Below are 26,250 nucleotides of genomic sequence, written 5' to 3'. Positions count from 1 at the left end.
CTGTAACTTTTTGAAACAGACAGTCTGACAAGTTCACCCCACTTGGCGCTGCGATTGGCCGAGAATGAACCAGAGAGGAGAATTAATGTCGTCTCAACCTCTCTATGACAGCAGACTTTTTGGCTGTCTTTGAGTGTGGCCATTCAGAATAGCTTTAAACACTTTTGCCTTTAGATGTGTTTGAACAAAGCATTGCTATTTTGTTATTTTGTTCCTAGTTCTTTTGCAGCATACTCTGACCTTAAAGGGGTACTCAATTTAGTATGGCACTCAATAAAGTTGAGGGACCTATGAGAGGCAGATTAAAAAAAGAGTGGTTGAAATAAATGTGGCAGAGGCTGAGATATGCTGACTTTAATTTCCTTGTATAGATTAAGCCTCAAAAACTGGAATTTACAGTTCCCAAAATGCACAATAATGTGTTTTGTTAGACCCTCTCTGACTGTAAATCAAACTCCACCCTTTCAGTTTGTAATGTAGGCGTTTCGTTAAAGCAACAGCTTCATATTATGTAAGGATATCATGAACCTTGCTATTGTTGACAGGGCACTAGCTTGACAGTGAGCGTGTAGGAAGTTGATGTATCATTGAATTGATGCACCAGCAGACATAAATCAAACTGAGGCTGAAATCACTCCCTATTTAGGGAGATTTATTGACATAGTGCTCTCAAAAATTCCCACAATGGAATAAAAATAAGTGGTAAAAGAAGTCCATGGCAGTTCCTCTAACAATCCCACAATGCAATGCTTCGGATTTTGTAGATAGATATCCACCATTGTGCAACTCAACAGCTGTCAGTGATGACATCAATTATGACTCATAAGCGTCTGAAATCTCAATTTCAATGCTAGATTAAACCATTGAGTGTCTATTACACAGGGAGTAGTGAATGCGTAAAATGAGGGAGTGATTTTAGACACTGCTTGAGATTTTAGAGCAAATTTTAAACCTTCACAAATAGCAAACAAAAGGAATTCCCTCTGGATTCACTTTTGTAATAAATTTTCAGAGCTGTTGCTGGAGACATCACTCAACCATCCTAAATGTGGACACTATTGTGCACTATGGCACAATATTCCATATAATTATTCCAATCCATTAACACTGCACTCAAATTAAAGCAATTCTCCAGAAATCTTAAAATCATAAGCAGCTTGGAAGGTTTCAAATAATATTGTGTCTATTTCATTTTCTTGGTTTTGTATTGATGTAGCTTATTTATAATTATTTGGTACAGACCCAGATTAGTATAATAATAATCTGTTTAGAGGGCTGTGAAGTAATGTTGTTATATTGATGCATTCATTTCTGAGTTTGAATTAGTTTTGTTAACTGAGTGACGAGTAAGGCCAAGCACTGTCCAATGAAGCACTGAGGAAGAGACTGATGTTGTTAATACAGTGAATAACTTGCTGAGTGGGCGATGTAGGTGATGATTGTATTGCATTGTAATGGACTGTATTATTGTTTTTGGATTAATGTTTTTGTGTCATCTGCCGTCCTGACCCCCCCCCCCCCCCCATCCACAAAGGGACCATGTGGTTTAAATAAGCAACTATGCAGAATTAATGTGGGACAATGCTACACACTTGTCAAAGCATGCTACTGTAAATGTTTAATAAAAGTTCAGCCCACCTTATACAAAAAGCTCCAAAAAACTATTGTAAAAAGCTACATAACTAAAACTAATGGCAGGATCTACCGTATCAGGACATTTTAAATGGATATCCTCTTCACTGCAAAGCTCTTCCAAAAGCAATTTGGATCTTAAGAGTGATGTGATTTTGGAAAAAAAGCAATCTCCCAAAACAACTGCTGTGAAAAACAGCCAGAGCAGGAGCAGTAACTTATCAGGATGTGATTTAACTACCCTTTGTGCTATTCTGAGTGGATACCTACTGTAAGTGGAAAACTGTTATTCCAGTAAGTGAAGATTTATACTACTGTTGAGTTGCTAAATGGGAGACATAACAAGGGAGAGAGGAGAAGAGAAGGTGAAAGGAAGGTCAGGGAGGTAAGGGACAAAATGGAGGCACACAGGAACCAGGGTGGGGAAATTAACACCATCCACAAACCACATGTTGGTAAATTTAGGCCGAGTCTGTTACTTTTGTCTGTTTCACCAGTCACTCAGGAAGGTGACCAACCAGCTTTTCAAGGGGAAACTCTGACATGAAACCCAGTAACTGCACTAATTGCTTCTCAAATAACGACTGTGTGGAGATGTTTTCTAGCTGACCCGACTCTCTTACTCACTTGTGGAGGGTAAAGGTCAATAAGATGAATTTCCCCCTTCAGGATCATTGGGTTTTAGGCTGAATAATCATGGGGTTTAAACAGTAGATGTAAATTCACTAAACTTCTTTGCCGGATCATCTATGTTGTCTTTCTATCAGAGCATTTGATCACATTCTTCATTCTCGTTGTCTGTTACCAGTTAGCCTGTTATGTGGCTGAAACCTTTATTCATTTGGCAGGTGTTTTTGTTCAAAGTGAGGTTCAAATGAGGCCACAGTACAACAAGGAGAAGCTATTGAGTACAAGTGCCATCATGCTCAGTTTCAAATTCATCCTGACACAAGTGTTTATGAATTTGAGTCCAGTCTGTTGCTACTTTCTCCAGACTTTGACTGTGCAGTGTTGCCAAGGATGGAAACAGCAGATCCAGTGCGTCCACATGCCAGTACAGCAGCTCTCACCGCACTCCAGCTGGTGTCCTCTGAGCCCTGGTTTCTTCCTGGGCAGGCAGAGATTTTGCCCTGTGGCCAGGTCAGTCCACCGTTCCAGGTTACTTTGTTATATTCCAGTTGTCTTTCACTTCTTGCTGGTGATTCCCAGTGTTTTCCCATCAGCTAGCCCTCTGCCTGTGTCTCACTCTACTTGCTACCTCTTACTCACATCTCTTTTGGCTTTTTTCCTTGCTGGCACCTCCACTGGCTTGCATCCCATCTGCTTCACTGCTGGCCCACCTCTTTCCTGTGTCTCACACAACCTCTGCAGTCCTTTTCACTGACTCTAAAATCCTGACGTTTCAGATTCCTTCGAGTTTCCCTCGGTCCACTGTCAGCCTGCTGCTCAGGTTAACAAGCCTTCGGCGAACCAGTCAGACACCCGTCACTGGTTTTCAGCTTGTCACCTTCTAGGGTTCATGTTGACTTAGACATGCTACGTCCAAATGTGTCACATTACCTGAACAGCCAATATCCATCCATCCATTTACTTTACAGGGCTCCGCTGAGACCTTAAAGAAACCTGGGCCCAGCTGATTTTGCTTACTCACTGTATTACAATATACAGAAACCTATTCAGAATACAAAATCAAATGTCATTCCTTTATTTCCATCTGTCTCCGAACTACTTTGGCATGTGCCCCACGTTTCACTGACAGTTCATGGTGCATGGCTGGTTCGTAGGCTGACATGACTTTGGCCCTAATGACATTCATTACGAGCTTAATTAGATGTACAACAGGCCGTCGTGGCAGCAAAGATGAATGTTGATAATTAAATTCTGGGCAAAGGTTGACTGGAGAACATGCGACTTGGATAGAGTCTGCCCTTTCTCACTGAGTGGGTTATGAGGCATAGAGAGACTGAGGATGACAGACAGGGAGATACGGAGCGTGAAAGTGACAGAATGATGCAGTCACCCTCAGTAATAAGATTAATAATTAATCATCATTAATCAAGATTCACCAAAACCAGACCAGGTATTCTTGCAGTTGTGTTTTCAAAGTTTAAAATTGGTTTTAAATCAGTGTACGTTGATGGTAGAACACACTGCTAAGGTATACAATAGCATCTGTCCTGTTATTCAGACCAGTGGAGATATCTGGGTTAGCACATTAGCCTCGCTGACATTCCATTTATAAGTATATAAGCTTACAGCTTTCTAACCTGGTGAATGAATGAAATAATTGCCACCATGGCTATTTATTTATTTGCCAGTTAGCCAAACGACACACAAATTATAATGTTTTTTTTTACTTCACCTATTAAAGCAGAAATACGTAACTTTTAAATTAACAGATGGACGGTTTTACCAGACGGTTAGAGCTGTATTTATCTTCTCATCTAACTATTGGCGAACAACCATATTTCACAAACATCCTGTTATAGGAAATAACAGGATGTTTGTGAAATATGCTTTGTCAACATCAACAAACATTTCTCAGCTCCCCTTAAGCTTAATAATAACGGTTATAATCATGATGTTTTAATAAACGTTAGGCAATTCAGTCTTAAAAGTTTAACCTAAACAAGGAGATTATTTCTGACTCTGGAGAACCACCGTAGCAGCAACTCCGATCTGCCACATTGTCCGTCAGTGAGCAGTGTCCTTGAACAGGACCTGAAGCCTCGCGTGCTCACTCAGCGTTAAGTTTCCCTGGATGAAAGCATCAGCTAAGTGGAAAACGTGACAGTGGGTTAAGACCATGGTGGCGGCAATGGGCTCTCAACAAAAACAAAGCAGTGACTGAAAGCAATCACAAAGCTGCATGCGGCAAAAGCATTAACATATGCAGTAAAGAGTGATTGTGGTCATGAGGTACAGCTGAAATCCTAAAGTACCTCATAGTGTTTATTTCACTCCAGCTCTGCCAAGGTCAAACCAATGTCGCTGTGCTCGTCAATCACTGGAAATCTCACTGGCTCTTTCGAAATTAAAAAGACAATAGATGTAATTGGAAACAGAGTGTAGAGAGTATATAAAGTTACCACACAGAAAAAGTGGTTTATCAAGGACATGTCCCCTTTCCATCCATTTAATTCCCCCTGTACTTTAATTCTAACTTCAAACTGTGTGTGTTCACTGTCTTAACATGAGTGTATTTGTGTGTGCAGTGTCTGTTGCTTACCTCTTGAATTATAGTGATGTGCATCCAGGTCAGTGCCATGTAGGGCAATGCGCTGAGTCTCACAGGATCAGATCATCACCAAAAAACCCATTAACACCTGAAAAACCACCATTTACACCAACATGTGTCCAGGGATCCCAGCTGTTTTTTTAGGGCAGAGAATTAACTGTCTTTTAGCTATTCCAAAAGAACTGTGGCTTTGGACAAAATACGTTGGATTTCTCCCCAAACTGACAATAACATGTCTCCTCTCAGTATAAAAAACATAAAAATATGTATATTTGCTGTCTGCACCAATCCATCAGAGACTCAACATGCATATGTTCCTTCTGGATTTGTCATTTTTCCAATAATACAAAAAATACAAAATACACACTCGAATACTCAATAGCATAAGGTTGTTTACACTTGAGTGTGGGCAAGTATCAGTTGCCTCCAGTGCGATAAGCAACTTTTAAAGATGCATAACTTCCACAGTGCCTGCAAGAGGTTGTTAAAAGGGAATATGAGGGGAATAACTTTGCATTAGAGATGAGGAAAAACTGTCCTGCCAGCAAAGGCAATACAGTATTTGAATTTCCAGAGGCGAGTGTGAATGAAATGCAGACACATGGATAAAATGTGAATGCAGGGTGTGAGCGAGACAGAGCCCTGGGCGATAGACTTAAGGGTCCAATTTTAAGTTAAAAGATTTTCTCCTGTGGCACCAAATTAACACTAAATAGCTGTAGTTGGTTGATCAATACTCAATGATTGTTTTGTTTAGGAAAATTTAGATTTTGATCCCCCCTCACCTGTCCAAAGGCGCACAGAATTAAGCAGATTAAGTGGAGGCTAGTTGTTGAGGATCCATTAAGAAAGAGGTGGAAGGGTCAATGCAATTGCAAAAGGGCCGCAACAAATAATTATTTTCATTATCATGAGAGTGAAGACACATATCTATGATAGACATTCTAAATGCAAGGTCCAATTACTTATTCCTGGAGCTTTCGACTGTACCCCATGGCCTTCTTCCCATATATCACAACCTGTTATCACGTGACCAAAGTACACCTGAGCAAGTTCCATACTCAGAAGAAGACTGTGGGATACGGTTGAAAGCTCCTGAAATAGTAAAATGGACCTTGCATTTAGAATATATACCACATTGGATTAATTTGTTGTTTTTCTGTGGTTATTTTCCCGATCAATCAATTACTCTTTTTGTCTATAACATATCAGACAATAGTGAACATAGTCCCAAACCTTAATGTGATGTCGTCAAATTGCTTGTTTTGTCAGACAAACTGTCCGGAGATTCAGTGACAGAAAACAGAGAAAAGCAGCAAATGTTTGGTATTTTGCTTAATAAATTAGGAGTCTCTTATTGTAGCTGAATCACTTGCGAATGTGTCAGTGGAGATCTCAATCACTGTGTTCGAGAATCTCTAAATGCACATAACATTTGTACATGCATATAGTCAAAGAATCATTTAATTTAAATAGCCTTATTATAACTATTAATTAATTAAATGGGTTTATTTAAGTATTTATCTTCAAGAGCTAGAATAACGGCCATAACTCCGAGTTTATTTTGACCTGAGCTGAGGCTCCCAGGCTAACACTGGGTATACCAGGCTGTGTACTGCTCTGCGGCAACTGATAGCAACAACTTCAGACGAGAAAAACACGAAAGCATGCAAAGCGTAAACATTTTATTAAATTAGTTTATTACTGAGTGAAATGTGTTGGCCATTAACTGTGACACTTTTAACATGAAAGAGGCTGAATGAATGGAAATGACAAACCGCAAACAGGCAACAACAGAAATAATGTTCACTTAGTCAAGTTCATTGTTTTGCTATAAGAATACTACATATCTTCTCTCTCTCACGCCTCAGCGTTGTAGACAGAAAGGTCAGAGGCCATGGTCACGTGCAGTTCCCATGGAAACTGATTGACAGGTCTCTTGACTTTGCCCTGCTGACCTCTGCTCTCCTTGATCATCAGCTGGATGTCCTCGTCGTCGAGGATACGTATGAGGTCGCCCTCTGGGTCGCGGTAATTCAGGGCGATGTCGTCCATCTTGAAGACGTTCCTGACGAGAGACAAAGACAGGGAGGGAATGAGATGTTTTAAATGATGTGTATTATTTGATACTAATCATAAACGTAGTCTTTTCAGAAAATGATATGCAGTACAAAGTTGCCATGTATGCAATGTTCCAGGTAAACAACTAGCAGACGTTGGGGTCCCATAAAGATAAGATGTGTTCCAGGAACACAACTAGCAGATGTTGGGGTCCCATAAAGATAAGATGTATTGTTGTTTAGTGGTCTTCTTTGGTATGTGAAAGGTCATTCTGAGAGGTCTCTTTTCCTGACCCCTCGACAGGAAACAGAACTTTACAGACTCATGTTTTGTAGTAGAACCCCATGTATGCTTAAAGGTATAAAAGACGAGCTTGAACAGTGTTCAGGGCAGCAGTACTGATTCGGCTACGGGTGCTGTACAGGTCAAGATGCGCATGCCTGTTGATCCTGATCTTTGATGCAAATAAAGAATATTATGTGAAAAGTCAGTATCAGCGGAGTTTCCTTCCATCATCGAATCATCGTCTACATCTGGGGAATGAAGAAGAAATTGACGACATAAACCCCAGAGACGTTTTTGCTTTTAACTTTTAATACATCACAGCAGTCAGACTCAGGTTTAAACCAAATTGAATTACGTCTTTTTCGCTTGATGTTATGCTTGATACAAAAAGGCACGAGAGGCCATTTGAAATGTAGCTTTCAACATGTCATTTAAATGTCTTCAAACACATGTAGAGTAATAAAGACGAGACTTGAACAAGCAGCGACGACCAACATTAGTGCTACTAATCAAGCTTGTTTGAGATGGAGTTTTGTAAACGTTACAACTGCAGTATCAGCTGTTTAATGCACCAAAATCACTTTAAATGTACAGTATTTGTGAGTCAGAAGCTTACTCAGTTCTCTGAGGACGATGAAAGAAACAAAACCCAAAAGGGCATACAGAGAGGAAAGATCCACAAAAGCTTTTGTTTTATATTTGTTTAATCAAGCAGTAATAATAATAATAATAAATAATAATGTAATGTGTGAGTGACTAGTAATCTATGTATTAATTTAGTAACATTTCTTCCATTTCTGTTGTTAGAATTACTATTTTATGATTATGATTGTATTATTATTGTGTGGGGATTCATATTCAGACTGTTCTATGAGAATAAACGTGCTTTTATATGTTTTTTTAATATTAAGTAGTTGTTTACTTTAATGTTAAAAGCAATAAAAATATTTAATGACGACATTATAAGAAAGCCCTGCACCCTGAAGGAAACGACTGCCCTCATAAGGCCTTTGTTGATATATTACAGTTTAATTAAAATTTTGCTGTGAGAATTATCACCAAGAAAACGTGCTGGACCAAAGGGAACGGGTAATAAGTGCAGATATGAAGTTTGACAACTGCAAAATCTTCTCTATATTCACATTATTTTTTTTGCATGAACAGATAGTAACAGTAATGTTTGTGTCCAGGAATTAATAATGGAAAGACACAGGAGAAACAGAAATAGAGAAACACACTTTATGAGGTTTTCTATAAGATTCCTGGAGGCACAACATGATGAAGTATCACATCTGATGAAGGACACGCAAAGAGATATTCAAAGTCGCTTCCTGCCACCAGCAACTAAAGGACAAGTGGTATTTTGTCTTTAGAGGACATGCACTTCCAATCTGAGTATAATGTCTCTTAGCAGCAGTATGGTCACAGTGTGTACAATTACATCATTATATTGTTATTCAGTTTGGCAAATATTTGATGGTGGTGGGGGCTGTATCACCAGCAGCAGCATTGTTCAAGTCTCTCTCTGCTTGCATCAACTGGGTGGGATGAAATGTCAGAACATAATTAAGTACTTTTAAATGTGTTAATAATGTTAATAACACTCTTGCAAACTTAAAAAAACACAAAACTGGTACCAAAGAGCAAAATCAATAATAATCACAAGTTAATGTGATGTGATGTTATGTGAGAGCTTATGAAACTCACAATTTTAGACTCATTTATACTTGTATGTTGTTATATTTTAATTTATTTCATTATCTGGTAGTTTAGCAACATTTTCAGTTGCTACACTCCTTCCTCACTATATCTTTGATTCTTCCTCTTTCCTGTTTTACACGACGCAGCCCTCCTCTCTCTTCTCTTTTCCTACTTGCCATCTCCTCAGACCTCCTCCCCCACTCCCTTTATCAGTGCTAAGCCATATTAAAACTCAAGACCAGGGTCTCATCCATCCTTCTCCAGGGCACAATAGGCCTGAACTCAGAAAAACAATAATGAGCAGATAAGCGGAAGAAATGAACTGATTATGGGAGGGCTAATCACCATAGCGCTCACCTATCTAAATTACCAGATAATGAGAGATAGACGGAGAGGGAGAATGAAAGAGTAAAAGACAGAGAAGAACAGATATGATAGTGTAATGAGCATATGCATCCGGTCATGGTGGTGCTGTGGGGGGTGGTGGGGGGAGTCGTAGGTCCCGCAGGAACTAATTTGACGAGCGGTGATGATTGGCAACTGGCAATTTGCAGGTTTGCGGTGCACAGCGGCTAAATATGCTGCCCCTCAGGGCAGGCCGGTGAATTAATGGACTTTTACTCATCCTTGTTTGCTCTGGAATTAACACACAAAAAATACGGAGGGAGTGAAATGATGAAAGTGTGGTGACAAAGGTCATCGGCACATCTCCAGGAGAAACACTAGATATGGAAATCTTCTCTGCTGTGCAACGACTGAAGAACAAAACACTCTAATGTGTTATTTAAATCAGCATCTCTTAAAGTCTAATTTATTAAAATGGCTTCAACAAAACATGTTAAACACTCCACAAATGCTTTACAAAGCTGAGGTCAAGGATTACCAGTCAACAGTTTGTGCTTTTTCATTGATGTAATTCTTTGACACAAAGAACAAGAAGTAGTAGAACTGGGAAAAGGCTTACATAAGATTGTTGATGTGATTATGATGTGAAGATTTGAAGGTTTTCATGCGAAAATAGTGTAACGGTCACATGCTTCGCTGCCTTCACTTCAAGCTTTCATCAAACATGTCCGTTTTATGTTCCATTATCACATTTTTTGGATGGTGTTTTAATTCACTCACAGGTGTGAGGTTGCATACAATCATTTTCCCCTCCACAGCCAAACAACAGTCAGCTCTTAGCACCCACAAAAATTGATCCTCACATTTCTCTCAATCACCATTTCCCACATGAGTGTAAATGAAATAAAAACATGACATAAACCACACAAAAACGGCCCCAGGGCTACTAAAACAAAGCGACAGCAAGTTACAGAAAGGTCTAGATTTTGGTGAACACCTACCTCATACGAGACAGTAGGTCCTTGTACGTCGGCTGGATAGTGAGGTTCTCTTGTACGCACACATCTCTGTCAGAAGGAACACACAATCATCTCCTTAAAGCAGATTTACAAAATAACGCCAGCCTGAAAGATTCACTCCTACAGGTATAATTACCAGACATGTGACAATGAAGTCAACAAGTACACTCAATAAAAGGTTTACTGTTGGATTTCATCACATCCAAAAAATATCTGACTGAAGGCAATTAAGATTAGAAATCCCTCCAATGTAGAATTGCTTTGTGCACAGCATTCACAAGAACACATTAACAGTTAAATTTGTTATTTTATTAACTATTGAGGGATATGAATACTCCCTGGCGTGGAGTGATTCACTTTTGATTTTGCTGACTTAAAAAAACCTTTAATTCTGAGGGAAAACAAAAAAGCATTCAAGCTGTTACAGAACTAATCAAAGTAAATTTTTAACGGCCCTTTAGCACTAGTTTGGATCAAACTGTACAGTAGATCATATCAAACCTGAAGTCTGGGGTGCTGAGTTACCCCTAACTTAAGTTTCATCACAATATGTCCGGTTACTTATGACGTAAGTGTGGCATGAAATGGTTAATGGTCTGTCTGTCATATTCAACTCATCCAAAGACATATTATCTGAAGTTGACACTTTTCACCTCCTCAAAACGGGACCATTTAACAACAAACATCCTGTTAACTCGTCAGTATCAAATTATTAACCGCTCTCACATACACACACTCAGCCACCCTTCTACACAGACCTGGTGTCGACTCCGGAGGGGGTGAGCAGGAAGCAGCGCAGACAGCTGTAGGTGTTGACTTCGCCCTCACCCTCTGTGTCGCTCTCTGGGAGGGGCTTAATGATCTTCACAAAGGATTGTGGAAAAATACCAGTTTGATTGTTCACTGTGCCCTGAAGAGATGACAGGAGGACAGAAGAGGAGAGGCGAGAACAAGGATCAAGAGGTGATGAGAAACAGCAAATGGGTATCATCGCTCCAGAGGATGGAGTGATGAGGGACTGGTGTGATGATGATGATGATGATGGGTTGATCATTTAAAGAAGAAATGCAAGAAAGCAGCACGGACGTGCATCTAGAGAGAAGTTTTCCAGACTAATTATCCTGTTCATAATATCCTGCCTTTTTACTACACCCCGGTGTCTGTGTTTGCGTGTGTGTGTATCGCCATGAACACACACACACACACACACACGGCAGTACGAGGCAACACTTTCATGTAAAAACGTCCATGTGATCAATCAGACAACAGTAAAATAAGTTATGATTTGGATGAACAGTCTGAGCGCACATGCTTTTTTCAAGAGAAACCTTTCTCTGCATTAACGCCTCATAGCTGCTCAGTTCAATCGCTCTCTTTACTGTTGAAAACTGAGCACCATCAGTGCAACAACTGGAGGAGAAGTCTGTCTCTCATTGGCAGCTTCACCAGGGTCTAGAACATTTTGAAATGGGGAGGGCCAGACTGGGGCACACACTCAAAGGAGGGGGGCACGTTTGGAAAACAAGTAAAAATGTGTCACGACTGCTAGTTAGAGCTGAGTGTTTGCTCAGTGTAAGAAAAGCCAAATACACAACCTTACATCTGATATGTCAATAAATAACCACCATTTGTAACTCCAAACAGCCATGAACAATAACAATGTGTTCTTTTTTTCATTTATATGCAGAGGACATGTGAACTCAGTGAGAAGCTGCAGCCGAGGGATTAGTTTCTCGTTTCTACAGCTTTCAGTTAGCTAGTCCTACGCACAGTTCATCATTTTAATAAGGTCTGGGTTTAAAATCAAACCTCTAAGTCTCGGTTTTTGGCCGCCCCTCACATACATCAAATAGAAAGTATTTCTCTGGGAACCCTGAGAAACTGTTCAGGTTTCTCTCCACTGGTGTGTTTGAAACATTTACCTTGATGCACCAGTCTGCCAGTTGGATTTGTCACGTTTTCCACCCACAGCCGCTCTGTCCACTGACTAAATCAAAGGCACTCAGTCAACTTTTCACAAGTTGTAAGTGTTGCATTAACCTCACCCACCCCAAAAAACAAAACGCTTACTACTAAGCATGGATGCAAAAAAGAACAACAAGATAGAGCTTTGCGGTGTTTTATAAAGGTTATTATTATCAGGCTTTTTCGCTACGATTTTTGGATCTCTCTAGAAAGCCAGGGGCAGGATAAGTGCATCGTCCTCCTCCTCCATGTTGATTCTCACTCTCTCTCCCACCACATCAGCTTCCACCTCCTCCCTCTCTCCCACTCACCCACTCCCGGCTTCTCTCTCACACTCTAATCTCAACACCTTACACATTTTTATTCAGTACATTTCCTGATCTTTCTTTAAGTTCTCTGTCACAAAGCAGACTTTCTATGACAACTTGCCAACACCAGTGTTGCATTTTTATGTTGAGCAGCTAATTAAAATGTCCCACATCCTGTTTCTGGACGACGACTTACATGTGACACTTGTGTGTAATCAGGGCATTTTGTTCATTAAGTAATTGTTCCTCTAAAGGAAACTGGAGCAGGGCACCTCCAATCACATCGGTGGAGATGCTTTGTGGTCACTCTTCTCAGCTGCTGACACGATTTTTAATCTTTTTTTAGTTTTATTATATTCTGTAATTAACTTTTTGACTGCTGCAACTTGTGAAGGGACTATTTCATGTATTTCAGCTGCATATTTTAAACATTTGGCAAGGTAAAAACACTCTCAAGATAAATCATTAAGCAAAACAAAGGTAATATACATCCATAGCCAAACGTATGTGGACACTCAAAGCATGCAACAAAGTATGCAGATATGTCAAGATCACACCCATATATGATTTTTGAATATGTCATCTGCTGCTATAACAGCCTCCACTCTTCTGGGAAGACTTTCTGCAAGACTTTGGGACCTGGCTGCAGGGACCAGGCTCACATTAATGGCTCACATGATGTGGAATCATCAGGCCCGGCTTACAAGCGAGGCTCCAGAATCAGAATCAGAATCAGAATCAGAATCAGAATCAGAATCCAGTTGATCCCATAGGAATTGGATATCTAATATGGACAATATCTTTGTCCATATACTTTTGGCCATCTTTTGGAGGAGATGGAGAGCAGGTGATCGCACATCCAAAATCTCCCTCTGTTCTCCTCATTCGCTTTTCATTCAGTATTAATTTATCCCCTCACGTTTCCCTCCATCTCTCTCTCCCTCTTTCTCTTTGTTTCTCTCTCTCTCTTGCCCCGTCTCTTCCTCCATCGCTCTCCTCTTTCCTCTTTCCTTCCTTCTCCTCATTCCTCCCCTCCACCATCCCGATAAAGATGCCTCCTTCTTTCTTTCATTTTCCATTTTTTTCTCTCTCTCCTTGGCTTATGTCTCCTCTCCCCCTCCACCTCTTCAGTATCTCCATCCCTCCCTCTCACTCTCATCCGTCGTTCACTGCCTTCCACTCTCCCACTCTTTCCCTCCCTTTCTCCTTCTCTCCCTCCCTCACTCTCTTTCTCTCCCCCCTCCCACTCCCTCCCTCCCTCTCTCTCTCTCTCTCTCTCTCTCTCTCTGTTCTTACCTCCAGCCAGTCTGCGTTGACTCGTTGCAGCAGGAAGATCACCTCTCCCCTCTTCAGGCTCAACTCCGCCTTGCTGTTGCCGCGAAAGTCAAACATCACCTGGGACACACATACAGACACACACACACACACACAAATACAGAAGAAACCACACACACACACACACACACACACACACACAAGTCAGTGAGAGGTGAGAGAAACAAGAGAGGAGAGAGACGGACACCCTCAACGCAAAGAGAGAAGAGACGGTGAGAGCAGACAGGTAAGACTTAACACACTTTTTGCTGATGGAGAACAACGTGTGAGCGAATAAGTGACAGAAGAGATGCTGTATCTTTCTCAGTTTTGGTGAACTTAAGCTTTGTGAGCAAATCAGATAATTGATACATAAAGGGAGTTGAAGTTTGGAGCGTAAGAAGACCCGTGTCTGTGTGTATGTGCATGAGTGTGTTATTGAGCAACAGAGAGTGAAGGGATGCGAGAGAAGACAAAGATGCATTTATCTACTTGAAGAAGTAAAGATTTGTGAGCAAGAATTGGTAAGAAAAGGAGAGAGATGTGTGAGTGAGTGTGAAGGAGAGAGAGTGAAAGAAAGAAAGCAGGGAATGAGAGAGAAGGATCATTTCAATGTGTTCAGTTATGGAGCCGCTCTGTCTGTGTGCGTATTTACTAGCAATATGCAATATGTGTAAGTGTTTGAAAGTGTGTGTGTGTGTTTGTGTGTTTGGGCTGCAACTAATGATCATTTTCATTATCAATAAAAATGTCTTGTTTTGCTGACAGACAGTCCAAAACCCAAAGCTGGTAAATTTACAACAATGTGAAATAGAGAAAAGTAGCAAATCCTCCCATCTGAGAAACTGTAACAAGCAAATGTTTAGCATTTTAGCCTGATTAGTGACTTAAGTGATTGATCAGATATCTAAACTGTCGATCACTCTTGACTAATGTATGCAGCACTTCTGTGTTATATACTGTACTTGCTACGAATAGATACGCATTTTTGCATCTGTGTAAGTTTGCAAAAGAGTGTGTGTGTGTGTGTGTGTGAGTGTGAGCGTGAGCGAATGTCTGTGGGCGATGAAGTAAAAAGCATGTACGAGGAGTTTGCAGAATTGGTACAGCCTGAGGAGATGCTACGCTGCAATTGCAAGGGTGTATGTGCGTTTGAGTGTGGGTGGGGGGGTTGGGTTGGATGCTCGACCATCCTGGTTAGCATCAGTGCATCTGGAATAAAAGCCTGCCAGAGCTGAATTTGCATTTTAAGTACAACTCAGTAGAGTCATTACCGATACTTTAAACCTATTCGTGTCCTGTTGCAAAGAGACTCCTCGAACAGACAGATGATAAAGTAGCCTATTACACACACACACACACACACACACACACACACACAAAAGCCTTTGCAAATGCACAACCATACGCACACACATGCTACAATAATCTTTTCACTAGTAGTAGTACTTGTGCTGTGTAATGACAACATATTGAATCTGATGTGCACATGTAGATCCAGAAGCAAACATGTGCACACTCTTGCCAGTATTCATCTGCACACAGCAGCTTCACACACACACAAGTTGTGTTATCAATATCACATGACAAAGAAAGAGAGAAAGAAAGAAAAAGAAAGAAATTATATTGGACTAAGAAATTGGGGAGAGAATTACAGCCACAATCACTCGAGACGGTGAAACTAAAAGAGAGTTGGAGAATCAGGAGATGTACAGCGAGACCAAAAAAGAACGAGGAGCGGTTAAAGCAGTGGGAGGGAGGTGAAGAACAGGGGGAGGAAGAGGAGGAAGAGGGGGAGGAGGAGGAGGTGGAGGAGATAAGGAAAGTGAAAGTTAAACTGAGGTGCAGGGCTGCAGAGGGCTGATAGATCGCTGCTGGTTTCATGTGGTTGTTTCAGAGCGAGTGACTCTGTGTGTTAATCCTCACAGGACAGTGAGTGAGTGATGCCTTCTTGTGCCATGAGTGTAGAGATAATGAGCGAGATACACCTCCAGTTATAGTCCTTAAAGCTGGACTAATCGATGTTTTCACATTAACTTTAGATCAAATGACCATGTGTAATGTGAGAAGTTTGGCTCGTAGCAGTGAACCCACAGATAATCATGGACTCCCCTCAGCTCTGCAAAGTGTTTCAGAGTCATTTAGCTCATTGTTTTGGCTTTACGGCTTGCAACTTTGCTGTTCTGGTCCAGTCTCACCGCTCTCATCAATATTGTTTCCAACCACAGCGGGCAGCTCAGCAGTTTTCACCAAATGACTGACCAGCTGGTGAACATAGTGGAGCATTTAGCAGCTTAAGACCCAGATATTTCCATCAGCAGTTGGTTGAGACCAAAAACAGAGCTAAAAGGAGAATGAATATTGGACTTACATTCGCTAGGTGGACACAAACACAACTCAGAATAGACTACTGTTTGCTAACATGTTGGCTATAACAGTTCTATAAGGTGATAATATTTACGGCTAGTTGCGCTGCCCCAAATGGCCAAAAAAATTTATGCACGTCAAGATTTCAGTCCTGGTTGATTTCGTTTTGTAGTGGTAACAGCAAGCGTGCATGAAAAATACAGGTGTGTGTCAACCACTGGGGGCAGCAAACACACTTTTTTTTTTACAGCTATTCAGAAATGCAGCAGAAGAAGAGCATTTAAGAGTATCTGTTTACAACTCATCAAACAAATCATGAGCTGAGAGGATTCATCACATCACGCTGTTGTCAGAAAGAACAAAAGAAAAGACAGAGGACAACAGCTACAGTTCCTCTTCAGCATCAGCCTTTTGTCTTTCACATCACCTCCACTATCTGTACGCATCCTTTCCCTTGTGTGTGGGTACGCAATTTGAATCCTGCCCAGGAAAGGTAGATTCAGCCTTTAACAATTTAAACTATTACTGAATGGAAATATATTGAATGTCATGGCTGAAAAAAAAGCTATAGAGAGATAGTTTGACATGTTGGAAATCTTAAGGATTATACCTTTAAAGTAGGCTATATGTTCAAGAGTTTATGTGTCAGTGTGCGAATGAATGACTGAGTGTGTGTGTGTGTGTGTGTGTGTGTGTGTGAAAGAGAGAGAGAGAGAGAGAGAGAGAGAGAGAGAGAGAAAATGAGACAGAGGCTGATGGCAGATTAATGAAGCTGGGGAGAGAGGGAGCTGGCTGGATTAACAATCCATTGAGATTACCCTGACCCTGAGGACACACACACACACACACACACACACACACATACACACACACACACACACACAAACGCCAGCACACACACACACACACACACACACACACACACACACACACAAACGCCAGCACACACACACACACACACACACACACACACAAACGCCAGCACACACACACACACACACTCTTTGAATTCAGGGCTGCTATTTTTAATGTATTATTCCAGACGCTGTTTTATTATAGTGCTGACCCGCCGCTGGCTGTAATTTGTAGATGATGTGAAAATGTGTTGGAGGCGATAAGCTACTATCTCCAACACAAACACCAAATATGATGTGACAAAGCAATTCCCCCTCTCTCTGTACCTCCTTTCATCTCTCTCTCTCTCTCTCGCCATCTCCTCAACATCATTGCTCCACCTCTTCATCCCTTTACTTTTACTTGTCTTTTTCCCTTTGTCTCTATTTCACTCTGTTTCTTTCGTCTAATTTGTTCATTTTTCCTCTCTGCGTCTCTGCAAACAGTTTAGGCAACTAATCAAGTAGCTGACTTGATGAGTGAACTATAAAAACTCAGTGCTGTGGGAAATACAGTAGTTGACTGAGTGTATGCCATTTAAACAGCTGCATAAAAAGAGTAAAAAACAAAATAACTTCACGTTGAGAAAAGTAAAATATTAAAAGAGGTGAAAAGGAAAAAAATATAGGAACTTTTGTAACAGTGACACATTTAGCAATTATTCACATTGCAAAAAACCTTACAATTTGCTAACAACAATAACAAATACACTCATACGCCAACTCAAAGTCCATCATAAAACACTGTTAGCTGATTTCTGATAGCAAGGGGAGCGTATTTTGTCTTATTTTACTCAGAAGCTTTGGTAGTAGTTGCTACATGAAGAATTTAAATTGAAGACGACGGTCAAAGAAACATGCAGATTTAAGTTTTGTACATCGACTTACAACAACTTGTACAGCTGCATCGATTCTACCTACGGTATGTAGGAAAATGACTTCCAATTTTAATCCCACCTACAAAGCTCTGATTGGTGGACTGTTTGATTAGCTGGGAAAACAGCCAATTACCAATTGGATTAATTTAAAGGCCCTGCACGAACCCACAGGTGTTTTTTGTTATTTGATGTGCTTTACGTGATTGCATCAACCAATAACAATGTTAAGGTGTAGTTAGTCCCATCCTAACAGGTGCAGCAAAGCTAACAGTAGGATAAGGGAGATGTCAATCAAACAGTTGGTCCACACCCATACACACATGAGATGTCAAAATAAATATTATATTAATAAAAGATATTTATAAATGAATAAATATCACCTGTGTTGGTGTACAAGGTGTGCAGAGCCTTTAAAACTCAAAGATGCAGGCAGCAGTTCAGAGGTTTGAAACCATGTTTTTAAAATGTGGCCAGATGTCGAGATCTGTTGCTCCAACCACAGCGTTTGACGGACTAATAAACAACGCAATTCTCATGCAAAGTCACTACCTTAAGAGCTTGTTTCTATGATTCACCATTTTGCAACGTTACCCAACAGCCTTGCTGGATGAAATCTATCATAGACGGAGAGACACAGTTCTCTCTACCAACAGCGGTATCAATAGACCAGAATGCATTGCAGCCACAGCTTGCGTCCTTACAAATCTGTCTTTGGTAATGTGTGAAAAGCAATGGCCTCCTCAATGACATTTTTGTAATTTGACCGGCCATGCAAAGCAAACAATAAGATCATTCTGTCTCCTCTCACTATATTTATACTGCAGTTTATCCAGAGCAGGTATTTTGTGTTGGTGTACCTCATGTCCCCAGTAAAGGGCCGGTCTCTAAATGTAGCCACACAACCCTTGGGTTCAGCCAGCCCCGGGAGCAATCATCCGGTACAATTAGACTCGCGTCGACCCTGCCTTAATGAGCTTGTTAAACCCTCAGCTCGTTAGTCTGGCAATAGGGAGGTGGAGATGAGAATTTAGTTTTTTTTTTTTCTCTCCCTGACGTTTAATGAAAGTGTATTTTTTTAAGTAGATGGCCCACTTCCTAGAAGGCCTGGAGTGAAAGATCATAGGAGGATATGCATGTATATGTATATAAGAATGAGCACAGGTTGCAGAAGTTGTGTGTGTTTATCTGTGTAGGTCACTTTTGCTTCTCAGCTGTCACACAGGGAAACTACAGCAGCAAATCCCAGCAAATCCCATGTTCTGCATTAATATAAAATATTACATGTCTACGTATTTGCCTGCCTTCAAATTGTGGACATTTTGCATGCATGTTAGTTAGATAAAAACATCAGTGGGTACACTGAATATCGGATTATGATAATCCAACCTCAACCTGATTATTGCAATTAAGTATAGGTTTATCAGTGGTAGCAGTTAAAACACATCTTTGGCAACTTAAAGATGCATTCATAACATTTTTTGGCAACTAGGGAGCAGAAGAAAGAAACTGACGCTTTATCAACTCATACAGTTGTTGCTCATGCGTTGGCAAGCAATTGTATTTTTAGACATTCAGCAAACGTGGAGCAAGTCATATTTCTGGTGAGCTGACATTTACTCTTTTGGCTCGGGTTTGGTCCCCACCAACTCCTGAGAAAATATATCTCCTTAACTGCTAAATGGTCTCTCTCTTTGTCTGTCTGCTGTGTAGTGCCTGGCAGGCAGGGTACAGTGGGTTTATCAGACCTTTTCTGCTGGAGACAGCCTCCTGTGTCTGCTGAATACAAAGCTAATGGGAGTGGTACAATTCTCAGCAGTTTCATCACTGGGACTCACCTTTTACATTAGACATGGTCATTTGATTTATTGTTAATATAAAAGAATACTAGTGGATGAGTTGAGTCTGTATAAACCCAGTTAACTGGAATAAACACACACGCAAAGACTCACTTAACCTGCTGACTTATCATAGTATCAACCTCACTGTTTAAACCATATGAGTACAAATATCCAGAGAGGTAAACTGGTAAAAAACAACGCCATGACACTGTTGGCCTCAGATCTTCTTCTAAACTCCAGTATCAAACCTGCTGAACCAAAAAATGTTTCATCACAATGGCTCACATCCACATTCTCCAATGAACCTTTTACTGCACAGTTTCAGTTCATACTACAGGTAAAAGTAAACCATCTCAGTTGTATGGTCATATTTCCTCCTGGTGAGGATAAGTGCTAAGTGTACCTGCATATCAGCTTTTTTTTTGCTTGGGTAGGTCTTCATCTAAAATAGGATCCAATTTCTGCTCTAATGGCTCCCTGCAAAAGAATAAGGGCTGCACCTCGGTCGATTAAGGCCTGCTTGATTTTCAATTTTCTAATTTTATGGGCTTTTTTCTTGCATTTTTTGCACTCCATCTTTTTGCCTCTCGAACAGACTACCTTCCACATGCCTCTTTTCTCTCCTTTATCTATATCTGCTTCTTTGTCTCTTACTCCCCAATTTTGTGACATCAGTCAAACCAGCCCTCCAGCTTGTGCTTCGTCAAAATCACGCTAACCGAGAGTAACCTGCTCCATTGGCCTTGTTTGAAGCTCATAGTGCCACAGCCAACAACAATTATTCACCACACTGTTTGGGGCTAAGCCTGAGCTAATACTAAGTGGAGTGGAATGAAGTGTAGTAGCGTAAACGCTAACGCTTGCACCAGCTCTACTGTGACAAATACCCACACTCTCCTCTTATCCATCAGGCTCAGACCTGCCATTGATCATTGTTTGGATGGAGTTTAACAGCCACTTCCCTGCACTGAAAAAACACACGGCAGGAAACACACAAACACACAGAGGAGCACTCATTTTTCTCAGAGAGAAAGAGAGAGAGAGCTAAAATAAATGTTGAGTAGGCTGGCTGCTTCGTGAGTAGAGTACACCAATGTTTTACTTCTGTGTGGGAGAGAGGGGAGGCAGGGAGAGAGAGAGAGAGAGGGAAGGGAGTAAAATGGAGTTGTTGCCCTTAGTTTGGCAATAAAACACCACCATCTATGTAGTGCAAGGTTAGGAAAAGGTAAAAACTTTTGCAAGGGGAGTTCAACAGCTGCAGAAACACATACTTCACCGGCAGACAAGTAGTCACATTATAGGCGGCATACAGTGTAGACACAGCCACTTACACAGCTGAGCACGCTACAATAAAATCTCCAGCTTATCGAGACTCTTCTGTCTATTGAGTCGAAAATCAGAAGTAAAACAAATCTGCTCTGGCAGTATGCAACTAACGATTATTTTCATTGTGGATTAACCTGCTGATTATTTTCTTGATATCAATTAATTAATCGTTTGGTCTAGAAAACATCAACACAAGATTAATCATTGCAGCTCTAGTACAAATATTTCACCCTGTCTCCAATACAAACCTAATTGTTTCAAACATTTTTTATAGAAATGAATAACAAGATTAAGGAAAAATGTTTATTTACATACTTTTTTTAAAAACTTGTTTTAAAGCTACAACGTAGTGTATGCACATCCAAATATTGTATCTTGAGCATGGGCTAGATGGCAAAAGCAAATCAGTCTGATTTGTACTATTAACAGTAATACTCCTACACAAACAGTGTTTCACACAGTTACTTCAAGGCACTATTGGTTTATTTAAAAAAGAAAAGGCATTTGTGATGGTTGTAACTGAGCGTGAGGCCTGTTTGAGTTTTAGACCTTAAGAGTGAGGACATTTTTGGAAAGTGAGGTCATTTTGGCCGCTCCTCATCCTTCAAAGGGCTGTTTGAAGGTTTGTTTAGGATTAAGGTAAGATTTGTGGACAGGCTAAGGTCAGGCATTTGGTTGTGGTGGTTAATGTTAGTGTTATGGGTAAGGGAATGCATTATGTCTATAAGGAATAGAACGTGTGTGTATGTGTGTTCAAAGGTCAGTCTGGGATTGTGCTGACTGTACGAAGAATAAAAGCCAGTGCCTTGCCTCCTTGGAGAATTTAATTGGCAGGTCATGACCACTTTAACCTCTGCTCTGACTGCATTCCCCTCCTGCACACCTGCATCTGAACCACGCCAGCAAACACACACCTTCTAGGTAAAACGACCATAGAATATAAACACTGTTTCTCTTCCCTTTTCCACGGCGTCGGGGCAGAGGGCGTGAACAGAATAAAAATGAGAGGATGTGAAGGAGAAGGAGGGGAGGGGGATAGAGGGATGAGAGATGGTCGCAACCTTGAAAAGAGACAGAGGGAGGGGAGAGGAAAAGGAAACAAGGACAAACTTAAGGGTTGTTTAAGGGGAAGGGAGAGAATAGAGAGGAGGGAGAGGGAGGCTAATGCAAAAGGAGAGATGGATACAGAAATTAAAAAAGGAAGTGAAGCGAGGCGGGAACTATTGATGAGGTCAACGGAGTCACGGGTAAGAGGGTGCAGAAAAAATGTGACACAACTTTTAACAAATGAAGTCATCCGTATTGATTTGTCACATCAGTCGATGTGTTTGTGTATGTTGTTCTTTTTTAGTGTGTGTTTTTTTTTTATGTGTCTTGTTTGTGAGTCTCAAAAAGTTATGCAGTGCCGTGGGCAGGACTGTGAAAAGTTGTGTGTGTGTGTGTGTGTGTGTGTATGTCATGATATGCAGTCAAGCCAAGGGTGCTGACAGGATCACATGGTATTTCTCGGGGTGATGTAGTGCATTCTGCGTGGTTGTTTCACTAAAAAGTTACTCTGTGGGTGGCCATGGAGACTGTAACCAAAGCAACAACAACAACAAAACGGTAACTACACATACCTCGGCCCTGGGGGAGGAGAAGAGGTCCATCTTTGGTTTGACTGTCTTTCTAAAAGACGAAGAGGGACAGAGATAAGACGACAGATGTACTGTAAGTGAAAAGGTCCTCTCCCACATAATGCTGCAGGTGTGATCAGTTAAAGGATGCATTATCCCTTGATGTCAGATCAAAAATCTGACCATTTAAGGCCTTTTAAAGTGTGACATTTTGACCACTAATTATAGTTCCTGTCAGACCAAATCTCTGTATTCTTACCCATGCTGGCAGCATGGCTATAGAGATAGCAATGTCGGTCCACCAATTCAGCCAGACTGAAATGTCTCAACAACTGTTATCTGGATAGCCATGACATTTGACATTCATGTTCCCCAGAGGATGACTCCTGATCATCCCTCTAGTTGGATGTTGGATGGATTGACATGCAATGCAGACATTCATGAATGTTAATAACTCTGGTAATCATCAGGTCAAACATTTCAATTTGTCCAATACTTTATCATACAAATCATCAGTCCCTTCAGCCTCAGCTGTACTTTGTGTTTAGTGCTAATTAGCAAATGCATGCTAAGAAGCTAAACTACGGTGGTGAACCATAATAAAAAATTATACTGCCAAACATCAGCATGTTAGCATTGTCAATGTGAGCATATTAGCATGCTGGAGTTAGCAGTTAGCTCAGAGCACGGCTGTGCTGTCCAGCCTCACAGAGCCATTAGCACGGCTGTAGAGTCTTGTTTAAATACCCAAGAACTAAAATACATCATCCTCACATATTTCAGAAAAATAAGTGCAGTGGTGTCTGAGATAATACGTTAAGAATATTGAACTAACTACTTCATTTTGGGTCAGCATAACAAAGTATTGCATTTAAAATATTTTAAAATATTGGAACTATATGAAAAATTGCATCTGGTTTCTGGGACGATGAGATAATCAACTATGTGGCAACGTTGGAAAGAGGAAATGTCACAGTTCTTTGTAATGTTCCAACACAAAAACTGATTCCTGTTGAGAGAGTCCCCCTTTACCACATCTCCTGCTGGTGTAATCTGACCACAGGGAAATGGGCCTATCAGAAGCCAGAATCGCTGTTATGAATGAGGAAGTAGACCATAAATAGGGTAATATGTCTCTGTGGAGTTTTCTCAATGCCGAATGTATGTATCATTGCCTCTATTGCTTCCTCGCTACTTAATCCATCTATGATGTGAGGGAGAGAAGGAGGGAGGAATCAAGGCAGCACTTATTTGCCAAATGGGACATCATAACTCAGGACAGCCTTGTGTTCATTTAACATAAAATATTAATGACTTGTTGCACAGCTGTACCACCTGTCACTGGGCTAGAGGGTGATTGTTGTCTATTTTAAGGCCTGGTTTTACAATGATGCAATGTAATGCACTGCTGTACTAAATGCTGTATCTCCACAGTAGATGCTGTGTCTCATAGATCCACTCATACACAACAAACTGCTAGTTATTCAGGACTGTTTGAGTCAAGATTAAAAAAACAATACTGAATTTCGCTTAATTAGTGATACAAAATATGTATACTTGCTTCCATTCAATTTCTTCTGTGTAACAGTCTAAATGACCTCCAAGAGTGACAAGAGTCGGGTCAGAGTTATGTATTTGTCTGGTTATGTGGTGTTTTATTGGTGTACTTGTTGTGTTAAATAAATTCTGTTTTTGTCGTTTCTGTTTGTCCTCTTCCTGTTTCTACACATCTTACCTGGGAAAAACCTACGCTAAATTCAAATGACCCGTTTGCATGTCAAGGTTTTTGCTTTTTGGTCCACTCTCTCCCATCATCTTCCTCTTTTTAGGGGCCTATCATGTTGTAGGAAGCCTCCCTTGATCTCACTGATCCTCCGTATTCATGGTAACTTTTAAAAGGTAAAGGAGACAATTTCACGTCGTGGTGATCAAAATGCCTCTGATACTTCACAGACAAAGGTCACATTTTGAGGGCCTCAGTTGCTTTTACTGAGACCCTGCAGGATTTCTAATCAACGAAGAAATGTATTCAAATCAATTTAGGGCACAAACAAGCCCTCAAATGCAAACTGCAGGTGCTTCAGCTTTAAACCTGATTCACCAAGGCTGGCACCTTTGCACCCTCAAACACACAGTATAATTGGAGTATTTTCTCCTCTGATCTGAAGCTGAGATGACTTCTTCATATTTAGTTACATGTACACTTGTGGCCGTGTGCTCAAGGGGTCCAGCTAACTGCTTAGCATCATTTCCAGTCACTCTCTTTCTGCTTGTTAGCAATGTGTGCAGGGGAAGAAGGGGGGGGGCTTACATTTTGCGGGTAGGTGGGCGGAGACGCCTGAGGGCTCGCGGTTTGTGTTGGCTGTCCTGGTCCGTCTGGTAGAAAAACATCCTGAGAGCCTCGTCGAGCAAAAACCATGTTGGCAGACCCAGCAACCTCTGGCAGAGAGGAGAGAGAGGTAGAATGGGGAGGGGTTGGATAACAGGAAAGCATAGAGTAAAGAAAGATCAAAAGAACAATAATGAGGCAGTGTTTGAGGTAGAAGATGGGGAAGACAGGTGGATATAGAGGAGAGATGGAAAAAGAGGGTGAATGGTTAGAGAGGTCCGTGGAGACAAGAGGGGTGTGAGGAGGGTGGGAGTTTGATGGAAGAGGAGAAGGAGAAGTAGGGTGGTGGGAGATTCGAGCGAGAGGGGAGGAAGGAGTGGATGAAAGAGAGGAGATGAAGCGAGAAAGATTACAAGTGCAAGGCGAGCGAAGGCGAGAGAGTGTGGCAAAGTGAGAACCACGTAGGTTGCGGGAAAAAAGAGCAAAGCAGAAAAGAGAAGTGAGTGAGTGGGAGAAAGAGAACCTGATCGTGTTTTTAGCGATGGAGCAACACTGAAACATGTCAAAAGTCCCACAACTACAGTCAGTCAGACGTGATGTGGGCACAGGGCAGAGCAAAGAGAAGAGAGCAGCAACGCCTACATGTTGAGCTCGATCTGCAAACTACAGCTGAAATATCCGAGTCAGTGCTTATCCACCTACAGCATCGTTCAGCCCACCAAGTTGTAGGCTTCTGCACTGCATGCGGCAGAAGATACCAAGCATGCCGACAACTCAACAACCTTTGTGCAAAAGAAAAGACTGCGCCGTGCATGAAATTAAATGTGATTACCTTCACGTACGTGTTGAGTTCAGGGATTCTGCTCTCTGCAATCTCCTGCTTGTTGCCAATGAAGACTTTTCCTAAACAGAAGAATGATCACAATGAAAAAGGTGCAGGAATAAAATCACCAGGGGTGAGATGTATAATCACTGCCTACATCATTTCCCACACATACTGTAAACTGGTAACATGCAGAATGTGCACACTTCACACATACTGTACTTCAGACCAGGCGAACAGACGTTTTTCTAGCGCGAGCTGAGGGTGCTATGGTAAAGTAGAAATGGAAAAATAAGGTGATAGACTGAATCT

General features: G+C 41.1%; 1 protein-coding gene across 1 annotated transcript in view; it reads right to left on the bottom strand.

Annotated features, from left to right (window-relative positions):
• Positions 1–6,581: 6,581 nt before the first annotated feature.
• Positions 6,582–26,250, bottom strand: part of ncf4 (neutrophil cytosolic factor 4) — a 28,913-nt gene continuing 9,244 nt past the window's right edge. Inside the window, exons 4-10 of the mRNA XM_070913229.1 lie at positions 25,948–26,018; positions 25,098–25,225; positions 22,790–22,838; positions 13,851–13,949; positions 11,040–11,191; positions 10,264–10,329; positions 6,582–6,938 (exon numbers count right to left, since the gene is read on the bottom strand). Coding sequence (XP_070769330.1) covers positions 6,731–6,938; positions 10,264–10,329; positions 11,040–11,191; positions 13,851–13,949; positions 22,790–22,838; positions 25,098–25,225; positions 25,948–26,018 — 773 coding nt within the window. The 3' untranslated portion in view covers positions 6,582–6,730. The remainder of the gene's footprint in view (positions 6,939–10,263; positions 10,330–11,039; positions 11,192–13,850; positions 13,950–22,789; positions 22,839–25,097; positions 25,226–25,947; positions 26,019–26,250) is intronic.

This window comes from Enoplosus armatus, chromosome 2 (genome assembly GCF_043641665.1).
Source record: "Enoplosus armatus isolate fEnoArm2 chromosome 2, fEnoArm2.hap1, whole genome shotgun sequence".
Taxonomy (NCBI): Eukaryota; Metazoa; Chordata; class Actinopteri; order Centrarchiformes; family Enoplosidae; genus Enoplosus; species Enoplosus armatus.
This window is presented reverse-complemented; position numbering and strand designations above follow the sequence as displayed.